At 55.5% G+C, this 17162-nt stretch overlaps 1 protein-coding gene across 2 annotated transcripts in view; it reads left to right on the top strand.

The window, feature by feature from the left end:
- Positions 1-17162, top strand: part of SLC24A4 (solute carrier family 24 member 4) — a 171676-nt gene that overhangs the window by 128140 nt on the left and 26374 nt on the right. The window contains exons 10-12 of one of the 2 annotated variants that reach the window (XM_060003346.1): positions 312-397; positions 5082-5251; positions 7252-7444. In XM_060003346.1, coding sequence (XP_059859329.1) covers positions 312-397; positions 5082-5251; positions 7252-7444 — 449 coding nt within the window. Of the gene's footprint in view, positions 1-311; positions 455-5081; positions 5252-7251; positions 7445-17162 lie in introns of both variants that reach the window. The other variant, XM_060003345.1, reaches the window with a different exon arrangement.

Here is a 17162-nt window from a genome sequence, read left to right as displayed (position 1 = left end):
GTTCCGAGGCTGGGCTGAACTTCTTTTGTCAGGACAGGTTTATAGCGCGCAGAGGTAGGCGTCAGTCATTTTCTCGGGCTGAAGGTCTCCTATGGCCCCAGGAGGCCCGCTCAGGGGGAGCAGGCCCCCTGCGAGCGCACATCATCCCCAGGTTGTGGTCAGGAGCCTCTGTCAGCTGGGTTGAGAAGCCTCAGCCCCCCACCAGCTCCCCCAGGGCCATGCTCACTGCAGGTGCACAGGGGAAGGAGGTGGGGGAGGGCCCTGCCCAGCCGATCCCGCAGCTCTGACCTCCCGCCTTAACTGACTTGCAGGTACAATGTGAAGATGCAGGCCTTTTTCACAGTCAAACAAAAGACCATTGCAAATGGCAACACGGTCAGCAGTGAGCTGGAGGATGGTAATGATTACTGTGGTAGTAGCTCTGATGACCCTTCCATGCCATTGCTGGGGCAAGGTAAGGCTGAGCAGACAGGAGCGGGCAAGCCATGTCGTTGAAAGTACTCTCCCCTTCTCTTCCATGCACACACGCTCCCTCTGAATTGTCCCTCTTCCCCGTGGCCATGGGACCCTGAATGAGGAGGGCGCGTCATTTAGGAGGTGTGGCTCAGGTGGGCGTTTACTTAGCTGGGAGAAGGATGAATCAAGAGTCCTCAGTCACATCCTTGGGGATCGCCCCAAGCCTCCCGAGGCAGTCTCAAGCCCTGCTTGGCTTTCCTGAAATGCAGTGAATTACATCTCTGACCCATGTCAAAGGCCAGTGACAGGAAGCTGAGGACTTGGGAAGGCAGAGCAGGCTCCGTCTCCCTGTGGTTTCTCAAATGCCAGGCCCAGTTCTGGAGAGCTCTGTTCTAGAGAGACCACTGGCTCCTTGCCGAGATGAACAGCAAGGCTGGGAAGGGTGCCGCGGAGCTTCGAGGACTTCCAGACCCACCCCCGAGAGCCCTGGTGGGAGCCCCTTCCCCTGGGGACGGTGTTCTGGTCTCCTCAGCTTCTCTTTGGCCCCTTGTCCGGGGGTTCTGGGCCTCCGGAGCCAGCCCGTGTCTGTCAGGTTCCCCCAATGTCTGGGCCCGACCGGCTCCTGCCTTGGAAACCTTGTCCTCAGCTCTTAATCCAGCCAGGTACCAGGTGACTCCATCTGTGGGGACAGCTGCCAGGAAGGCGAGAGAGTTCACACTCTTTCCCATCCAAGACCTGTGTTAAGTCCTGAATAGATTCTTGGAGTTAAGATCTGGAAAAAAACAGCTTAAGCTGACATTGTTGAGTTCCACCCACAGTGTTGCTAGAGGCTCCTTTAACCAGGAGAGAGCCCCTTGGACCAGCTACCCGAGGAGTATTTCCCCTTTGTTCCTCATGGCCTTGGGCAAGTCACCCCCTCTTTCAGGTAACTTTAATTCCTTTGTGGTGTCACTGATGTCTCAGAGCGGACTGTTGGCCAGTGTCTGGGACACGTGGAGGCCGAAATCTATATTCCGAGGCCCTCTCCCCAGCCTCCACCCTGGGGTGGGTCAGGGTAGGAGCTCCCCCCATGTGCGCTCTGGGCAAGCATGCCCTGTCCCGTCCCAGGTAACCCCCAGTAGGAAGGCACCTGTCGTGGGTGCTGAGTGAGGGGTGGATTTCTCCACGTGGAAGGAGGGAGGCTGGTGGGGAGAGGGTGTGAGTGCGGCCAAGGCTACAGCCTGGCTGCCGAGGCCTACAGGCGGGCGGGGTGAGGAAGGAGGCCTGCAGAGGGCGGGGCTGTGCCGTGTGTCCTGTTTCTCCAGCAGAGCGGGCGGCCCGGTCTCAGAAGGGGAGGGAACAGCGTGGCTGCTGGTCTGGATTTTAGCTCCACGGACACCGCGGCGCATCCCCACCCACAGTTTCCTAAGACAGAGGCTGCTCCTGGCCGCCCTCGTCCAGGGAGATCAGTGCTCCTGGGGTCCTCTGGACCTCCGTGGCAAGAAGAGAGATTCCACGTGCGGAGTCGTTCAGGCCAGTGGGAAGTAGCCGCACCCTCAGGTGCCAGCCCCGGGAGCTACCTGCCACCCCTGTGGCTGACGGAAGAGGCCCGTCCCCAGTGCCACGGGGCAGGGACGTGAGCCACTTCCTCTTCCACGTTGATCCCAGCTGCCCCAAGGCCACAGCCCGCGCAGGGCCTTTCCAGGCGCTCCCTGGTGGCCTGTCTCCCTCACTTTTGTACCCACGACAGTAGGATTTCCCACAAGTTTATTGCTTTTCCCCAAATTTCGAAGCCCAGGGCAGTTTCTAAAAAATTGGAAGATTAGCCACAGGATTGCCCCCAGGCACAGGGAAAGGTGCGAAGATAGGTCTCCCTCCAGCTCTTATCAGGGCGAATGCGCTTAGATAAAGGCCAAGGAGGAAAAGATTTGGGGGGTTGGGGGATGCAGGCCTGGAACTGGAGAGGTGGGAAACCCAGAGATACAGCCCCAGTTGGTGGATGCCCCTTCCCTCCCAGAGGGCCGTGTGCAGGGCGCTGTCCCCTAGAAGCAGACAGACTGACAGGGGCAGGAAGAAGGAGCGCCTGTACCATCCCGGGGGATGGGGAGGGGCCTGAGGAGACCGGGGCTTCGGGACTTTGCCTTTTCTCACGGTGCTGTCACAGAATGTTTCCAACTAGGAGCTTCTCTCCCCTGGTCCTCAGCCTTCAGGCAGGTCGTGTAAACTACCCCATCCAGGGTTGTCAAAGGTTGCTGGCTACTAAATTATTTCAGGAAGACACGTACACGCACACCCCTGGCTTTGCTGGTATCAGCTTTGGTATTTCCCCATATATGTAAAATCAAACATTTTTAACGCAGCCTCTTGACAGGAGAGGACACACTGCCTTTTTACCCCCACTTCTGTTAAATACCTTTATGTACTTAAATGTTCTTAAAGGTCCTACAGTTCAGCTCACCAAGTCAGCTGGAGCCAGTTTTCTCTCGAGGGGAACAGCATCCTCCAACTTTGTTCTGCGTACAGTTGTTTGGGGTTTTTTCTCCCTACAAGTTTTACACGTTTTTTACATCACACTTCAGTTCAGCTCAAGAAAGCAGAACACGGTACACCAAGAAAAGGTGACGAGCGCAAAGGCGGGAAGGCACGCCTTCGTGTCCTGTCACGGCTGGGGGTCTGGCCTCTCCTTGTTGGCTGTCAGGTGGCCTTGACCACGACCTGACAACCAAGGCCATCTTGATCACTGGCTGGGCTCACTCTGGGTCCTTTCCAAGCTGCCCTGGCCCTAGACACAACTTTGGCTTGGAGCAGGGAGAGAGGGAAGGATACCTGGCCTTAGGCTGAACTGCCGGAGAAACATGCTGTACCTGGTTGGGTTCCCTGCTGGGCCGGCGCCCTTGGCTTGGACATATCACCCTGTGCTGCCACTTGGTGGGCAGTGCCAGGACGAGGTGCCTGAGGAGTCAGGTATCATGGCTCTTCCCTCCTCCTGAGCTCGTCTGTTCCCCCAGGTGGTGCCCACGGTAGGGCTGGTTCTACCCACGGAGCCTGCGGCTGTTCTGCTGGTTCCCCCCTCCCTCTGAGGTGCAGGCTGCAGAGGAGGGAAGGAGTCCAGCTTTCCTGAAGCAGGGCGGGGCAGCGGGCACGGGGGCTCCCCGATCCTCAGAGTGGGACCGAGCCAGGAGAGGGGGCCCTCCAGAAGGCCAGAGGCCCCGAGCATCGAAGCCCCTCTACTAACACCCTCCTTCACATAACCAACCCCCTGGCGTCTGGGCCACTATCGAGAATGCTGTCCCAGACTCCCCGGTGTCCACCGCACGCTAATCACCTCTGGCAATCTCTGTTGGCCTTTGTCTCCTTAACTCTTCTCCTCTTCTAAATTGTAAGTAATCTGCTTTCATCCAAGCCGTAACACATGCATTTACAAAACAAAATCCGAGTCCAGCACACGCCTTGTTGGAGGTTAGTGTCTGTCTCCGAAAAAATGCATGGTCCTCCTGGCTTTGGTTCTAACCACACGCCTCCTGTCTGCTGAGCCTTGCTGCCTCTTTGGTGAGGGTGTGTGTGGCTGGTGTGCATTTGTTCGTGTTTGTGCCATTACCTCCTGCTTAGGTTTGCTCTCGACTACTCCTGGTTACCCTGTTATCCAGGAAGGACACTCACCGGGAGCCGGTGACCAGTGGAGAGGGATGGGCATATCCGCCTTGATAGCCCCTTGGAGGGGAAAGCCCCCTGCTTCTGTGTGCTGTGTTCCGGAGTGCTTCTGTTTCTGGACCCTCTGGGGCTCTGGAATTAAATGTCAGACCCCCCAGGACTCGAGCTTGGAGCATGTTTGGGAAGGCGGCAGGGCAGGTCTGGGCACTGGGGAGATTTGTTCTTCGGCCTCACGAGGGGAAGCAAAGGGTCAGAGAGAGTGGCCTCCCTGCTGGAGGGTGCTGGTTTTACTGGAGACACTGGGCTCGGCCAGCAGCTCTCCGTGCACCCTCCGCAAGCAGGCTTCTCCTGGGTCTCAGCTGCCTCGCCCAGGGCGTGTGAGCCAGGTCTTTGACCTCACTGCCTACCTCATGGAGAACAAATTTGCAAGCATCCTTCTGTGCCAGGTGGAGATGGTTCCTCTAAGACAGAGCAGGTGGCCTCATGGGAAGTTTAAGGCCGGTGCTGTCTGGTGCCTCCCAGCATTTTCCATCCCAGGGGGCCCTTGTCAATTTGTAAAGTTTTGTCTGAGCCTCTGTAAACAGCAGGAAAGAAAGATCCTCTCAGAGTCAGGGGTGAGAGGTGGCAGGAATCCTGTCCACTTTGTAGGCGGGCTGCCCTGTGAGGCTTAGATGAGGAACTGAAAGACCCTTGCAATTCGCCAAGACTGGGCCCCAGAAGAGAGGGGCATCGATTGGCGGAGGGGCTGGCGGTGGAGATGGGGGAGTGGTCCTGTAACAGGGGGACTTTGGGGCTCTGTCCAGTGCTTGCAGGCGGTTCAGACCCAGTGGCCCACTTGACTAAGGGGACGAGCTGCAGCTAGGCTTCCAGGCGGCTACCAGCTGCCGAGACCACAGCCCGAGAAGTCTGCACCGAGAGGGGAAGTCAGTCGCCCCAGCCCTTGGGTTTGGCCCCGGGGGATCTCAGCGCTAATCATGGCTTTGTGCTCAATATAGTGAAGGAGGAGCCGCAGTACAGCAAAAACCCAGTGGTGATGGTGGATGAGGTCATGAGCTCCAGCCCTCCCAAGTTCACCTTCCCAGAAGCAGGCTTACGCGTAATGATCACCAATAAGTTTGGGCCCAGGACTCGTCTGCGCATGGCCAGCAGGATCATAATTAACGAGGTGAGTTTGCTTCAAGGACCATGAGACCGTGAGAGCGAGTGGCCTCGGATGGGTTCTGGCAGTATGAGGAGGCCCTGGCTTGTCAGCACACTTTCTGGTGTTGGGCCTGGGGTGTCCTGTGCCAGGCTGGCATTTATCACCGCACCTGTTGAAGGAAGGAAGCCCAAACCTCACGCACAGGCAGCAAATGGTCTTATCGGGAAGGATTTTAAGGCAGGTAGCAATCAAATACCATGCCTGCCATGTTCTGCTAAGTATCTTGTCAAGTACTAGAGTAAAACTAATTGGAGAAAGGCTAGTCTGAAGTACGGATTGTTTATTTTAACTGTCATTCAGGGCAAAAAAAGAATGAATACACACCTGTTCTCTATGAGTAGAGCAACTCTAGAAGGAAACTGAGAAACCTATAGAAACCTTCTGGTTTGTCTCTCTCAGCATGTGGATCCGTCACCTCCTTCGTGTTGTAACCTATGCCTCTTTTTTTTTTTTTTTTTTTTGCGGTTCGCGGGCCTCTCACTGTTGTGGCCTCTCCCGTTGCGGAGCACAGGCTCCAGACGCGCAGGCTCAGCGGCCATGGCTCACGGGCCCAGCCGCTCCGCGGCATGTGGGGTCTTCCCGGACCGGGTCACAAACCCGTGTCCCCTGCATCGGCAGGCGGACTCTCAACCACTGCGCCACCAGGGAAGCCCCATAAATATTTTTAATGGGAGCCAGACAAAGATGAGCTGTGCAAAGGCAAACAGATTCTTGGGAGCATGGAAACCTGTTGATTTCTTGAAATGTGGCCTCTACGTTTCCCTGGTTTCGTAGAAACCCACAGACTTGGCGAGCAAAGTCAGCTTCTGCTTGGGTAGAAAGGAGGCAGACTTGGTCAGTAGCTACAAGGAGATGGGGGAGGGAAGGGGACAGTTCGGTTCAGAGCACACCCATTTCACGTGGCAAAAGACTTAGACAGCAGAGGCCTTCCGAATGGCCACTAACCCAATCAGGATGCTCAACATCATTCGTTGTTAGGGAAATGCAGATTAAAACCACCATTAGATACCACCGCCCATCCACCAGAATGGCTAAAATGAAAAGGATTGACAGTGTCAAACGTTGACCAGGATGGGAAGCAACTGAAAATTGTAATCTGTTGCTGGTGTGAGTGTAAAATGGTTCAACTTGCACCTACCTTATGACCTAGCAACCCCACTCCTAGATAAATACCCAGGAGAAATGAGCGCATATGTCCACAAAAAGATGTGTACACAAATGTTCATGGCATTCTTCATGATAACCAAAAAGGAGAAATAACCTAAATGCCCATCAACAAGCAAAGGATATGTTGTGTGTTATTCACAGGATGGACTACTATACAGCCCTGAAAAGTATCAGGTGACTGCTGTGTGCAGCAACATGGGTGAACCTCACAGATACTCAGTTGAGTGAGAGAAGCCAGACATAAAATAATATGTACTCTTTGAATCCATTTGTAGGAAGCTCAAGTTCAGGAAGAACTAATTGACGTTTATAAAAGTCAGAATGACGTTACCTTGGTTACCCCTGGAGAGAGGGGACCCTAAAGGAGTCTTTGGAGGGGCTGGAAATGTTCTATATCTTGATGTGAACCATCATTGGGCTGTTGGACACATAATATAAATGCACTTTTTGTGTGGAAAAAAAATTTTTTTAAACGATGCAAAGTCTCTCCTGTGTGACTGTCTTCAGGTGGTTTATGACCATCTACTGGGCGGATGCAGAATGATCGCTGTCATCCAGTGACATGGGATGGGTTGTCAGGTTGGCGCTAAGAAGAGGAGGCCCAGGGCTCTGACTGATACCCTCGCTGGTATTGGTCCAAGTGGAAATGAGCAAACTTAGCTGGATTCCAAAGTCCCTGGGCCATTTTTCAGGCAAACCCATCTCCAGGGGCGTCGTTCTCGAAACCCTTAAGGGCCGCCACATGGGCGACACTTTGTCACACGCCTGGGTGTCTGTCTTGCGTCCTCTCCGCACAGAGGCAGAGGCTGATCAGCTCGGCAAACGGTGTGAGCAGCAAGCCACTTCAGAACGGGAGGCACGAGAGCATCGAGAACGGGAACGTTCCTGTGGAAAACCCTGCAGAGCTGCAACAGGAGCGGGAGCAGCCGCCGCCACCCCCAGAGCCAGAGCTGGTCGAGGCCGCTTTCCTGTCCCCCTTCTCCATGCCCGGTGAGTTCGGGGCGGGGGCTCCCGGGCTACACTGCTGGGGGCTCCAAGGGTCCAACCCCGGGTCTTCAGGATGGAGAGTTGGACCCATGAGGGCGGGGGAGGCTGGTGGGAAGGGTGGGCATTAAGTCACTCGGCGAACACCTCCTAAGTGCTGAACTGTGGGTTAGAGCTGCACTGGGATGCAGGCACAGCCCAGGGCTGGGGAGCCTGTGTGCCAGACGGCCGGCCAGATGGAGACTTGGGAAGTGCCAGTAGCCCCTAGTGACTGCACTCAAATGCCCAGGGCATCGAGGCTTTCCCATGCAGTAAGAGAAACAGCCATGTGTGTTACTTTTATGGGCATGCTCAGACTCTCCAGCCCTTCCAGCACGGGCAGGCTGTTTTGCCCATGCGTTGTATATTTGCTGGGACAGGATATTCTGAGGCCATAAATGACCTTTAGACAGTTACACCTTATCTATTTGATGACATCTCCTACCTATAAGTAAGTCAGAACAGGCGTGACTCTGCCCCCAGCCCTGAGCATCCTCCCATCTCATTGGACGGGCCCAGTGTCATCTGACTGCCAGCTCCGTGCTGACCTCACCTCTGCTGCATCCACACTGGCCTCCTCACTGTCCTTCCCAGAACAGTAGCAGGTGTGCTCCTGCCCCAGGACCTTTGCACTTGCCTTTGCTGGAATGCGCTTTCCCCAGTTATCTATATGGCTCCTTTCCTCACCTTCTTCGGGTCTCTGCAGAAACGTCACCTTCTCAGTGTGGCCTTCCCTGACCACCCTAATTTAAGTATTTTATCTATTTGGTTATCTTGTGTCTCCCCGGCTAAGATATCAGCTCCGTGCTGGCCGAGATCTTTGTCTGTTTCATTCACTGTATCCCCAGTGCCCAAGCCCGACACGTAGTAGGTGCTTAGTAGATATTCATCAAATGAATGAATTCAGGAGTTCGTGCGCGAGAGGATCCCCAGACACACCCAGTCTGTCTTCATCTTTAACCAAACTCCTCTGCAGTCCACGATGGGAAATGAAGGCCTGAACTCTTTGGCCTCATCTCAGAGGTTTTTTCTTGGTGTCCTGCCATCCTGAGAGGCAGCAGAATTCCAAATTTTCAAGTCCAGAACTTGATATTTTTCTGAAAAGAATTCTGTTTTTAACATCAGGCTTACAGACCGCACCTGATTTGGGACATGGCTTGGGGGGGTAGAGGGGAGAGGCTGCCCCAGCCCCTCGTCCCCATCTTTGTGGGGACACTCCTGCTTCCCCAATAGATGGTGTGGGCCCTCCTGGACTGGGCTACTCTGCCCCATGCTTCATCTGGAAAATATAGGTTCTATTTGCAGTCACAGGGCTTCCTCGGAGTTTCTGGATTAGAGTCTCCAGAGCGTGCTGAGCACAGCTCCCCGGGGGCTCTTCTCCAAATTCAGGGCCTGGTTCCCAAACCCAGATAGTCCAAGGACTGGAACGTGGCCTGGGAATCTGCATTTTCACACCTTCTCACGGGGATTCCTGGGGCCTAGGCCAGGTTAGGAATTGCTGCTCCTGGTCAGCACCTCCCAGCCTTCTTTCACATTAAGGGAAGACCCAGAAAGTGGAATGTATTTCCCCCACTGAGGTCACAGCGGGGCCCAGCCCAGGGGTTGGGTCCTCCCCAGGGCCCCCTCTGCTGACCAGAGGGCTGAGGGATCTGTATCTCAGGCCTACCTCTAAGACATCCCTGGCACGTCGGCCCACGTGGGCCCACCTTCCGGAACACTCTGTGGGAGCAAAGGTCATGTTCAGCCAGCTAGTCTGGTGGGCTAAAGGTCGAACTGTCTTTGGGTGGGAGCTTGGCCCCTGGGACTGGGGCTGGGACACTGAGGGAGGGAGGGGTGGTCTTCTCCAGGTCCTGGAAACCTGTATCAGATCATCCGTTTAGATATGCAGGAAAAAGAAGCTTTCTGTGGGGCGGAATCCTGGGAGGGAGGTGTGTCCACCCAGAGGAGAGCCTGCTCCAGGGCTGATGGACCAGGACGGGCCTGCCCCACCTAGAATTTCTTACTTCTGTGGTCCTGAGAGGTCAGGACACAGTCCCCTGGGTACTGCACGTAGCCTCGAGCCGTCACATCACCAACCAAGTCCACGTGGGGCTGAGAACAGGGGCTGTAATCACCAGTGGGGTTTCAGTTCCTCAGGACCTGGACGCCAGATGCCAGGGAGGCCTGGAGTATGGCCACAGAGAGGGAGATGCATCCATTGTCCAGGAAACAGCCTACCTTGCTGGGGAGTCGGACTGAGAAGGGGCTACTATTCGGGGTGTTCTGTTCTCCAGCCCCAGGAGGCGGATGCAATCCCCATTTTACAGACATGCGGCCCGACGGGGTCACCGTCCCCACCACCCTGTACTGCCGGTTCGTCTGGATCCTGGTCCTGATGCTGCTCATAGACCAGGGCTCTGCAGGAAAGCAGGGAAGGGACACGCCCTTTTTGGTAGCTGCTATTCTATAAAGTGAGGCAGCCCCATGTCAGGGCAACTCATCTTTCCATTTCCTTGAAAGCTTGAGTTTGGCAGGACTTTGTGGGGTGGCCCCAGAGCCAACTACCTCCTCCCCTTGTCCTGCTGCCAGGATCTGATGCTCCTTAGAGAAGTGGCTTATGGGAAATCGGGTCTAGCTCCCTGCAGGGACTCTGGGCAGGTCACCTCCCGGGGCGGGCGGTGGTGCTTATAGTGCTGCTCTCTTGCAAAGGCCAGGACCAGGTCCCTGCCCCCATGAGCCCTTCCCCAGGGAGCTCTGCCCTTCCTGGTGGGCAGGGGCTTCCTGTTGAAGTTGGTTCCACATTCCTCTTCAAGCCAAGGGCTCCAGGATGTTCCCCTGGGCCGGCCCGCAGCAGAACCAAGTGCTGTGAGCTTCCGCCCAGCGCTTGCCTCTCCTCGCCCTCAGGAACGGGCCGGGGCTTCCTGTGTCCCTGCGGAAAGCTCCCTTTGTGTCCCTGCGGAAGTGTTTCCAGGTGTTGCCCTGGGAAACCACAAGTGACTTCCTCTCCACCTCCTCCTCCCCCCTCAGCGTGAGGAGCAGGGGTGGGAACAGAGTCGTGTGGCTGCCACCCGTTTAGGTGTGTACGGCAGCCGAGGGAAATCGAGGCTGGTGTGGACAGAGGCTTACAGGAATTTAGAGCCCGTGGATGGGACACAGCCCTGTGAGAAATTCCGAGTATCCAGCCCTCCGTCCACCCGCTCGCCCTCCTCATCTTTTCAGCTCATCTCCGGTTGTGGCATCACAATCATCTGGGGCTGTAGGGAGGCCCTGAGGGGCTTTCGGGGTGGATGGAGCTCATGTTCTCCTAAACTGGACCCCAGGAAGGAAGCATGGGGCCAGGGAAGGGGTAAGGGGGTGGGGCACTGGGAAGAGGGCAGAATCCGTCCCTCTGGTCAGCTTGGAACCAGCGTGGCTGCAGGTGTCAAGGAGTGACGCCAGGCCGTCTGGTGTGCAGCTCTTCTGCATGGTCGGGGACAGGCTGGGAGGCAGGCTCTGGAGTCCAGAAGTCCCGGGTTCGAATCCCCGTTCTACCACTCACCAGCGCCCTGGCCCCGGGCAAGCTGCTTCATCTCCTAAACCTCAGTTCCTCATCCACAAAATGGGCCGATGGTCTCTGTAAATAAGATAAGTAAGTAAGATAGAGCTTCAGACACTGCCTCTGTGCACTGTGTGACACATGGGTGCTCAGTAAATGTTCATCTTGGTCACAGTGCTTTAGTCTCATGGTTTCTCTTATACCCAGCTTCGCATGCCCTCCCCTGCTTGGACCATAAGCGATGTTCTAGAAAGGTCACAGGTGCCAGAATCCCTGGAGGCCTGGTGCTGTGCTCATCCCCAGGGTCAGGGAGAGGGAATTAGTCTCTGCTAGGTGCCTCCTATGTGCTGGGCCCTGGGTTTCAGGCACTTTGCAGACAAGAGGATTTTTTAAAAATTATTTATTTATTTATTCATTTATTTAATTTTTGGCTGCATTAGGTCTTAGCTGCTGCACGCGGGTTTTCTCTAGTCGCTGAGAGCAGGAGCTACTCTTCATTGCGGTGCGCAGGCTTCTCATTGCAGTGGCTTCTCTTGTTGCGGAGCACGGGCTCTAGGCGCGTGGGCTTCAGTAGTTGTGGCATGTGGGCTCAGTAGTTGTGGCTCGCGGGCTCTAGAGCGCAGGCTCAGTAGTTGTGGCGCACGGACTTAGTTGCTCCACGTCACGTGGGATCTTCCCGGACCAGGGCTCAAACCCGTGTCCCCTGTACTGGTAGGTGGATTCTTAACCACTGTGCCACCAGGGAAGCCCCAAGGGGATTGTTTTAGTCGGTAAATATTTGGGTACCAGACTGTTGTGGGCCTTGGGGTCCAGGTGGGAACAGGACAGCCATGGAGCCTGCCCTCTGGGACCTTGCTGGGTAAATCTGAACAGATAATTTCGTGGTCCACTTTATGTACCATCTCCTGCCCTTACCACACAGCTGAAGGGTAGGTGAGGTGGAAACGCCAGCCGCGGCCCCCCGGGCTCTGCCCACCCACATGAGGCGTCACTGGGCTTGTGAACCAGAGCCAGGGGCACCCAGCCCCAGCCTGCATCTGGTGCCCACCAGGTCTGATGCTGCATTTATATCGACACCGGGTGCAGCCATGCTGTTCCCACTCTGAGCCACAGAGACTGGTAATCGGGCCTCCTGGGCCAGCTGTTTGTAATGGGAGAGGAAAAGGAGAAGGAGCTCTTCCTCCCGTGGAAACTGTGGGCTGCGGCCCAGGCACTACCCTGCAGTGGCCGGCCGGTGACCCTGAGCCCCAGCCCGGCTGGGGAAAGCCCTTAGTACAGGCTGTTTGTGGCTGACGTACAGTCTGAGACGTCCTCCTGCCCTGTGGGCCACACCCTTGCCCTCCAACTGGACTCCTCCTGCCCCCATAAGGGTAAAGAAATCACATCTTGTGTTTTGGGATGCTGGTGCTGGCGTCCACCATTATTATAGTGACCACATCTAATTGGGGACTTGCTGTATGTCCGGCGTTGAGTGAAAAATAGGGAATTCTTACAGGGCTCTTATGGGGCTTCTGTGTGCCATGCCCTGCTCTAAGAGCTTTACATGTATTCCCTCATTTAATCCTCACGACAACACGTGAGGTGGGGACGATGGTCATCTCCATCTTATGGAGAAGGAAAGGGAAGCACAGAGAGGTTAAGTGACTTTCCCACAGTCACCCAGCTACTAAGTGGAGAGCAGGTTTCCGAACTGGGCAGCCCTGACTAACTACTGTCTCTTTGTACTGTGCACTTACATTCAGTCCTCGCAGCTGCCTTGTGAGGGAGGCATTATCATTATCCCCATTTTACAGAGAGGAAAACTGAGGCTCGGAGAGGCTGTGGGACTTCCCAAGTCACACAACCATCATGTGGGGAACCACCCTTCCGCCCTGTGCCCCTTGAGCTAGGAACGCCATCCCGAGCCAGTCTACTTGGGAGCGGAAGCCCAGGCCCTGGGAGGTTCTTGAACGGTAACAGGCAGTAAAGCTTATTATTGAGCACTTGCAGTGAGCCAGGCAGGGTGCTTCACGCAGATGAACTCACTGAGTCCTCAGGACAACCCTGGAAGGTGGGTACTGTTATTATCCCCATTTCCCAAGTGAAGAAACTGAGGCTCAGAGAGGTTTAGTTGCCCAAGATCACACAGGAGGAAGGGGCAGAGCCAGGATTTGCACACTGACATTCTGACCCCAGATGTGCTGAAGGGACAGCACTGTAGCCCAACCAGGGGATTCTTTCAACTCCTTCCTTTGGAGCCCGTGAGAAAATGCTTGCCTCCACCTGGGGTGTCTTCTAGCTTCTGCACAGGTGCCAAAGAACTTGAGTCTGTGTTGAGCAAACCATGTTGAACTGAGTTGAATTATGGGCCTTTGGGACCTGGCATGCGTTCTTCAGGCCTCGGATGGCACAGCTAAACCTTTTCTTCCTTTAGCAGCATAAAACTCGGTGCAAGCCATCTGAAGGTTTCGGGAAGCTTCCAGGGCTTCTTCTCCCCACCCCAGCCCCATCTTCTACATAGCACTGACAGAGCCGTGCTGACGGGGAAGAGAGAGGTCTGCTTAGTCTCTCTGAACCCAGTAAGGGATACTGCAGAAATGGAGCTCTAGAAAACTCTGGGCCCTATCCTTTCCTCTTAGCTGCTCGGCACATCTGGGAACACAGTGGAGAAGCTGCTGGTGCCGTGGGCTCATGTACATGTGAAATTCCGCACGCGGTTCCCGTCTGCTCCAGGCCGCCAGAGACACACGGCACTTTATGGTGGAAATGATCTTGTTTTTGCCTCGGCTGCGGGGGCCACCAGAGAAATCACACGTTCGGTAGATTGTCCCATAAGTCAAGGTCAGGATTTCAGAGAAGTGCCCTTGTCAGCCACTGTGGAGCGCTGAGGTGTCAGTTCACACCTAGTTAGAACAGACACTGGCTGAGCACTGTTATTTTTTAATATAACAGCTTTATTGGAGTGTAATTTACTTACCCTAATGTTCATACCTTTGAAGTATAGAGTTGAGTGGTTTTTAGTCTACTCACAAAGTTGTGTACCCATCATCACCCCCGTCGGTTTTCTTTAGCACCCAAAAGGAGCCCCCTACCTATTAGCAGTTATTCTCCATCCTTCCCCCATCTCCTGGCAAATGCTACTACTCTACTTTGTCTCTCTGTATTTATCTATTCTGGACATTTTATATAAATGGAATCATCCAATAAGTGGCCTTTTGTGTCTGCCTTCTTAGCGTGATGTTTTCAAGGTTCATCCACGTTGTGGCATGTGTCAGTCCTTCATTCCTTTTTATGGCTGAGTAATATTCCATTGTATGGATGTACCACATTTCTCCATTCATCAGTGGATGGACATTTGTATTATTTTCCCTTTCTGGTGATGAGTGGTTTATACAAACAGCTACTAAAGCATAGTAGGGAAAGGGGGGGGTCTGTTTCTATCTTTTAATCTAAATGAAAGCGGTTTTCCTCTGAATTCTCTCTGTGGTTAACAACAAATGGTCTCTGAATACTAGAGTTAAAAGGGATTTTGGGAATTTTAGACCTTCTTATATTCCAAAGCAGGAAACTGAGGGGAAGGGGCTTGCCCAAGGGGCGGTCTTGACCAGACAGAGCTGGGCATCTGGACCACCTGCCCTAGAATCTGCTCTGTGATGACCCTGCAGCCAGGCCTGTCAGTGCAAGCTGGGAAGTGAAGGGGCCCAGGACCCACCATGCACCAGGTATGTGCTGGGGTCCTGAGGTCACACAAGCTCCCTTTGAGATAGAAGGAGACCTTTCCCCCCCCCCCATAAGGATATAGGGGTGTGTTATGGATCCCACGAGCAGGGAAACAGCTGGACTCCCCCAGGGGCCGGACTCGGGACCTCCGTGAGTGTTGCGGCTCTTGTCTTCATTTCTCCACACCTGCCTGTCTCGTTCTGCTCTTTGGCTGCAGACCGGCTTTTCTCAAATTCACTGTCAGTGCACACGGCAGATCGTGGCCTCCCACTGGCCCCAGACTGACTCCTGACAGGTCCTTCTTCCCTAACTTGGTTCACTGGTGTTGCATCTGAATTCCAGAGTCCCGAGAGGGAGAGAAAATGCTACAGTCCCAGAGGTCAGGGGTTCACCCCTGGTCAGAAGCCGTGCTCGCCAACACGGCTTTGGTGGCCCCCAGGAGGGTGGGCTAGAGGGAAGGAGGGCTGAGCCCACGTGCCTGCACCCCTTGTAGGTGTCTATGACAAGTAACTCCAGCTTCATCAGGACATGATGAATGGAACTCATCTCAGATGCAGGAGAAATTGATAGACGTAGGTCCCTTATGCAGTGGTGGGAAGGACGCTTCTGGCTGGGCACCAGCGGTGACTCCCACTGAACCGCTGCCACCACGCCAGGATTGGGGAGGTGGGGAGCTGGGATGCACCCAAATGTTCAAGAACTCACCGTCAGAACTGTGACCCGGGGACCATGAGGCCGCTGCCGCAGCTGATCTCTAGCGCCCCAGCACCACGCAGTGGACACGGGGCTGCCGGTACAGCCTGAGGGACCATCTCTGATTCCCACTCAGCTAGCACCTGGGCACGGACATGCTACTGCAGCAGGACTAACATCCCCAGAGCCCTGCTTAACAGTGGTGCATCTAAAGCAGCAGAAAGGCAGCCCGGCCCCACCTCAACTCTGCTTTTCAAAGGGACCCAATCTGAGTCCAGAACTTCAGCTGCAAGGGAGTCTGGGAAACGCCTCTGCAGACGCAGTAGGAGGAAGTTGGCCTGGGGAATGCTGAGGACCCACTCAGCGTGTCCACCCCCGTGGGAGCTGCAGCGAAGCGTGGAGAGAAGCAGTACAGCCAATCTTAGCTGAGGACTTACGCCAGAGCAGCTCTAGCGAGGGACTCGTGTGGCTTCCAACCTCCTAGTGAAACAGAGGAGGGGACAGGGCCCCGACCTGTAGCTTCATGGAGCCCCAGCCCCGCACTGTGCTTCACACCTTATATTTGGTGCTTAGCTTCTGCACACAGCCCTGCTGGGTGGCTCGTGTGGTCCCCGTTTCCCGGGGGAGGAAATGGGGGCTCAGGAAGCTGCACACAGGTGAGTAGGGGCCACGGGCAGGGCTGGTACCGCAGGCCTGCCTGACCCCCGAAGTGCCGTCCTCGGCCTGGTCCCAGTGTCGCCTTTGGCCAAGAGGGCCCGCAAGCTGGAGCACCTGCGCTGGAGTGCAGGGGGCAGCCAGCTGTTGGGTCTGCGTGGTTTGTAAGCACCGGGAGCCCACAGCCCGGCCCTGAATGTTTGCTGGATGTTTAAAGCGAGTGTGCCTGCCAGCGCGAGGACCAGCAAGCGTTCTTCACTTTGTTGGTGTTCGTGGGACCAGCGGTCTCTGTTTCACCCTCCCCGGGGCCTCCAGATTCAAGGTGCGGCCTTCAGAGGCGGGACAATGAGCTCTGTGCTTTTTGCCTTTTTTTAGTCTCCCCACAGATCCTTGGAGTGGGTGAGGCGGGGCAGTTACCACCTCACAGACAGGGACAAAAGGAGGCTCAGAGAGGTTGAGGGTCCACCTGCTGCCACACAGTTGAGAGTGACAGAGGGTGGAACAGCTCTCTTTGGCCCCAAGCCTTGGGATTCCTGAGGTGGAGTGCAAAGCTGGCCATAGCTTGGGATCATCGTTAGAATCAGGGAGTCGACGAACCGACCCCAGCTCTGGGACGCACTTACATCCAGTCCCGGAGCTGGACATGATAGGGGCTGTGGACATGTATGCGGAGCTGGGGTAAGGGTCCCTGGGAGCTGCACCAACCGAGGGAACTCTGGGCCCGGCTTCTCTGTTGACTGGGAGGTCCTGGTCTGTTTGTCTGACCTGTCCCCCTCTCCTGTGTGGGAGGATGCTTCTTGGGGAAGCACGAACAGGGTTCCGGAGGCTGAACCGTGTTATCCGAGTGTGCGGTGTGAGGGGGAGACTGGGCCAAGGGCGCGTCCCTGGGGAAGGGCTCTCTCAGCCCCCGCAAGCTCTCCAGGTCCCTGCACTGAGCTGCCAGGGCGTCTATTACCGGGCCTTTGGTCCCTGTGCACTCAGCCCTGACTGCCCACATCTCCGTGTCAGCCCTCAGCGGGGCCTGCCTTGCTGAAGCCTGTTTCCTCTCACATCCTCCCTTTCGGTCTTCTCCTTCCTCCCCAGCCTCAGCCTGGCAGCTCGGTTTGGTTACAGCCCTGACTTGTC

The sequence above is a fragment of the Delphinus delphis genome, chromosome 2, assembly GCF_949987515.2.
Source record: "Delphinus delphis chromosome 2, mDelDel1.2, whole genome shotgun sequence".
NCBI lineage: Eukaryota > Metazoa > Chordata > Mammalia > Artiodactyla > Delphinidae > Delphinus > Delphinus delphis.
Note: the sequence above shows the minus strand (reverse complement) of the source record. Positions and strands in the feature narration are given on the sequence as shown.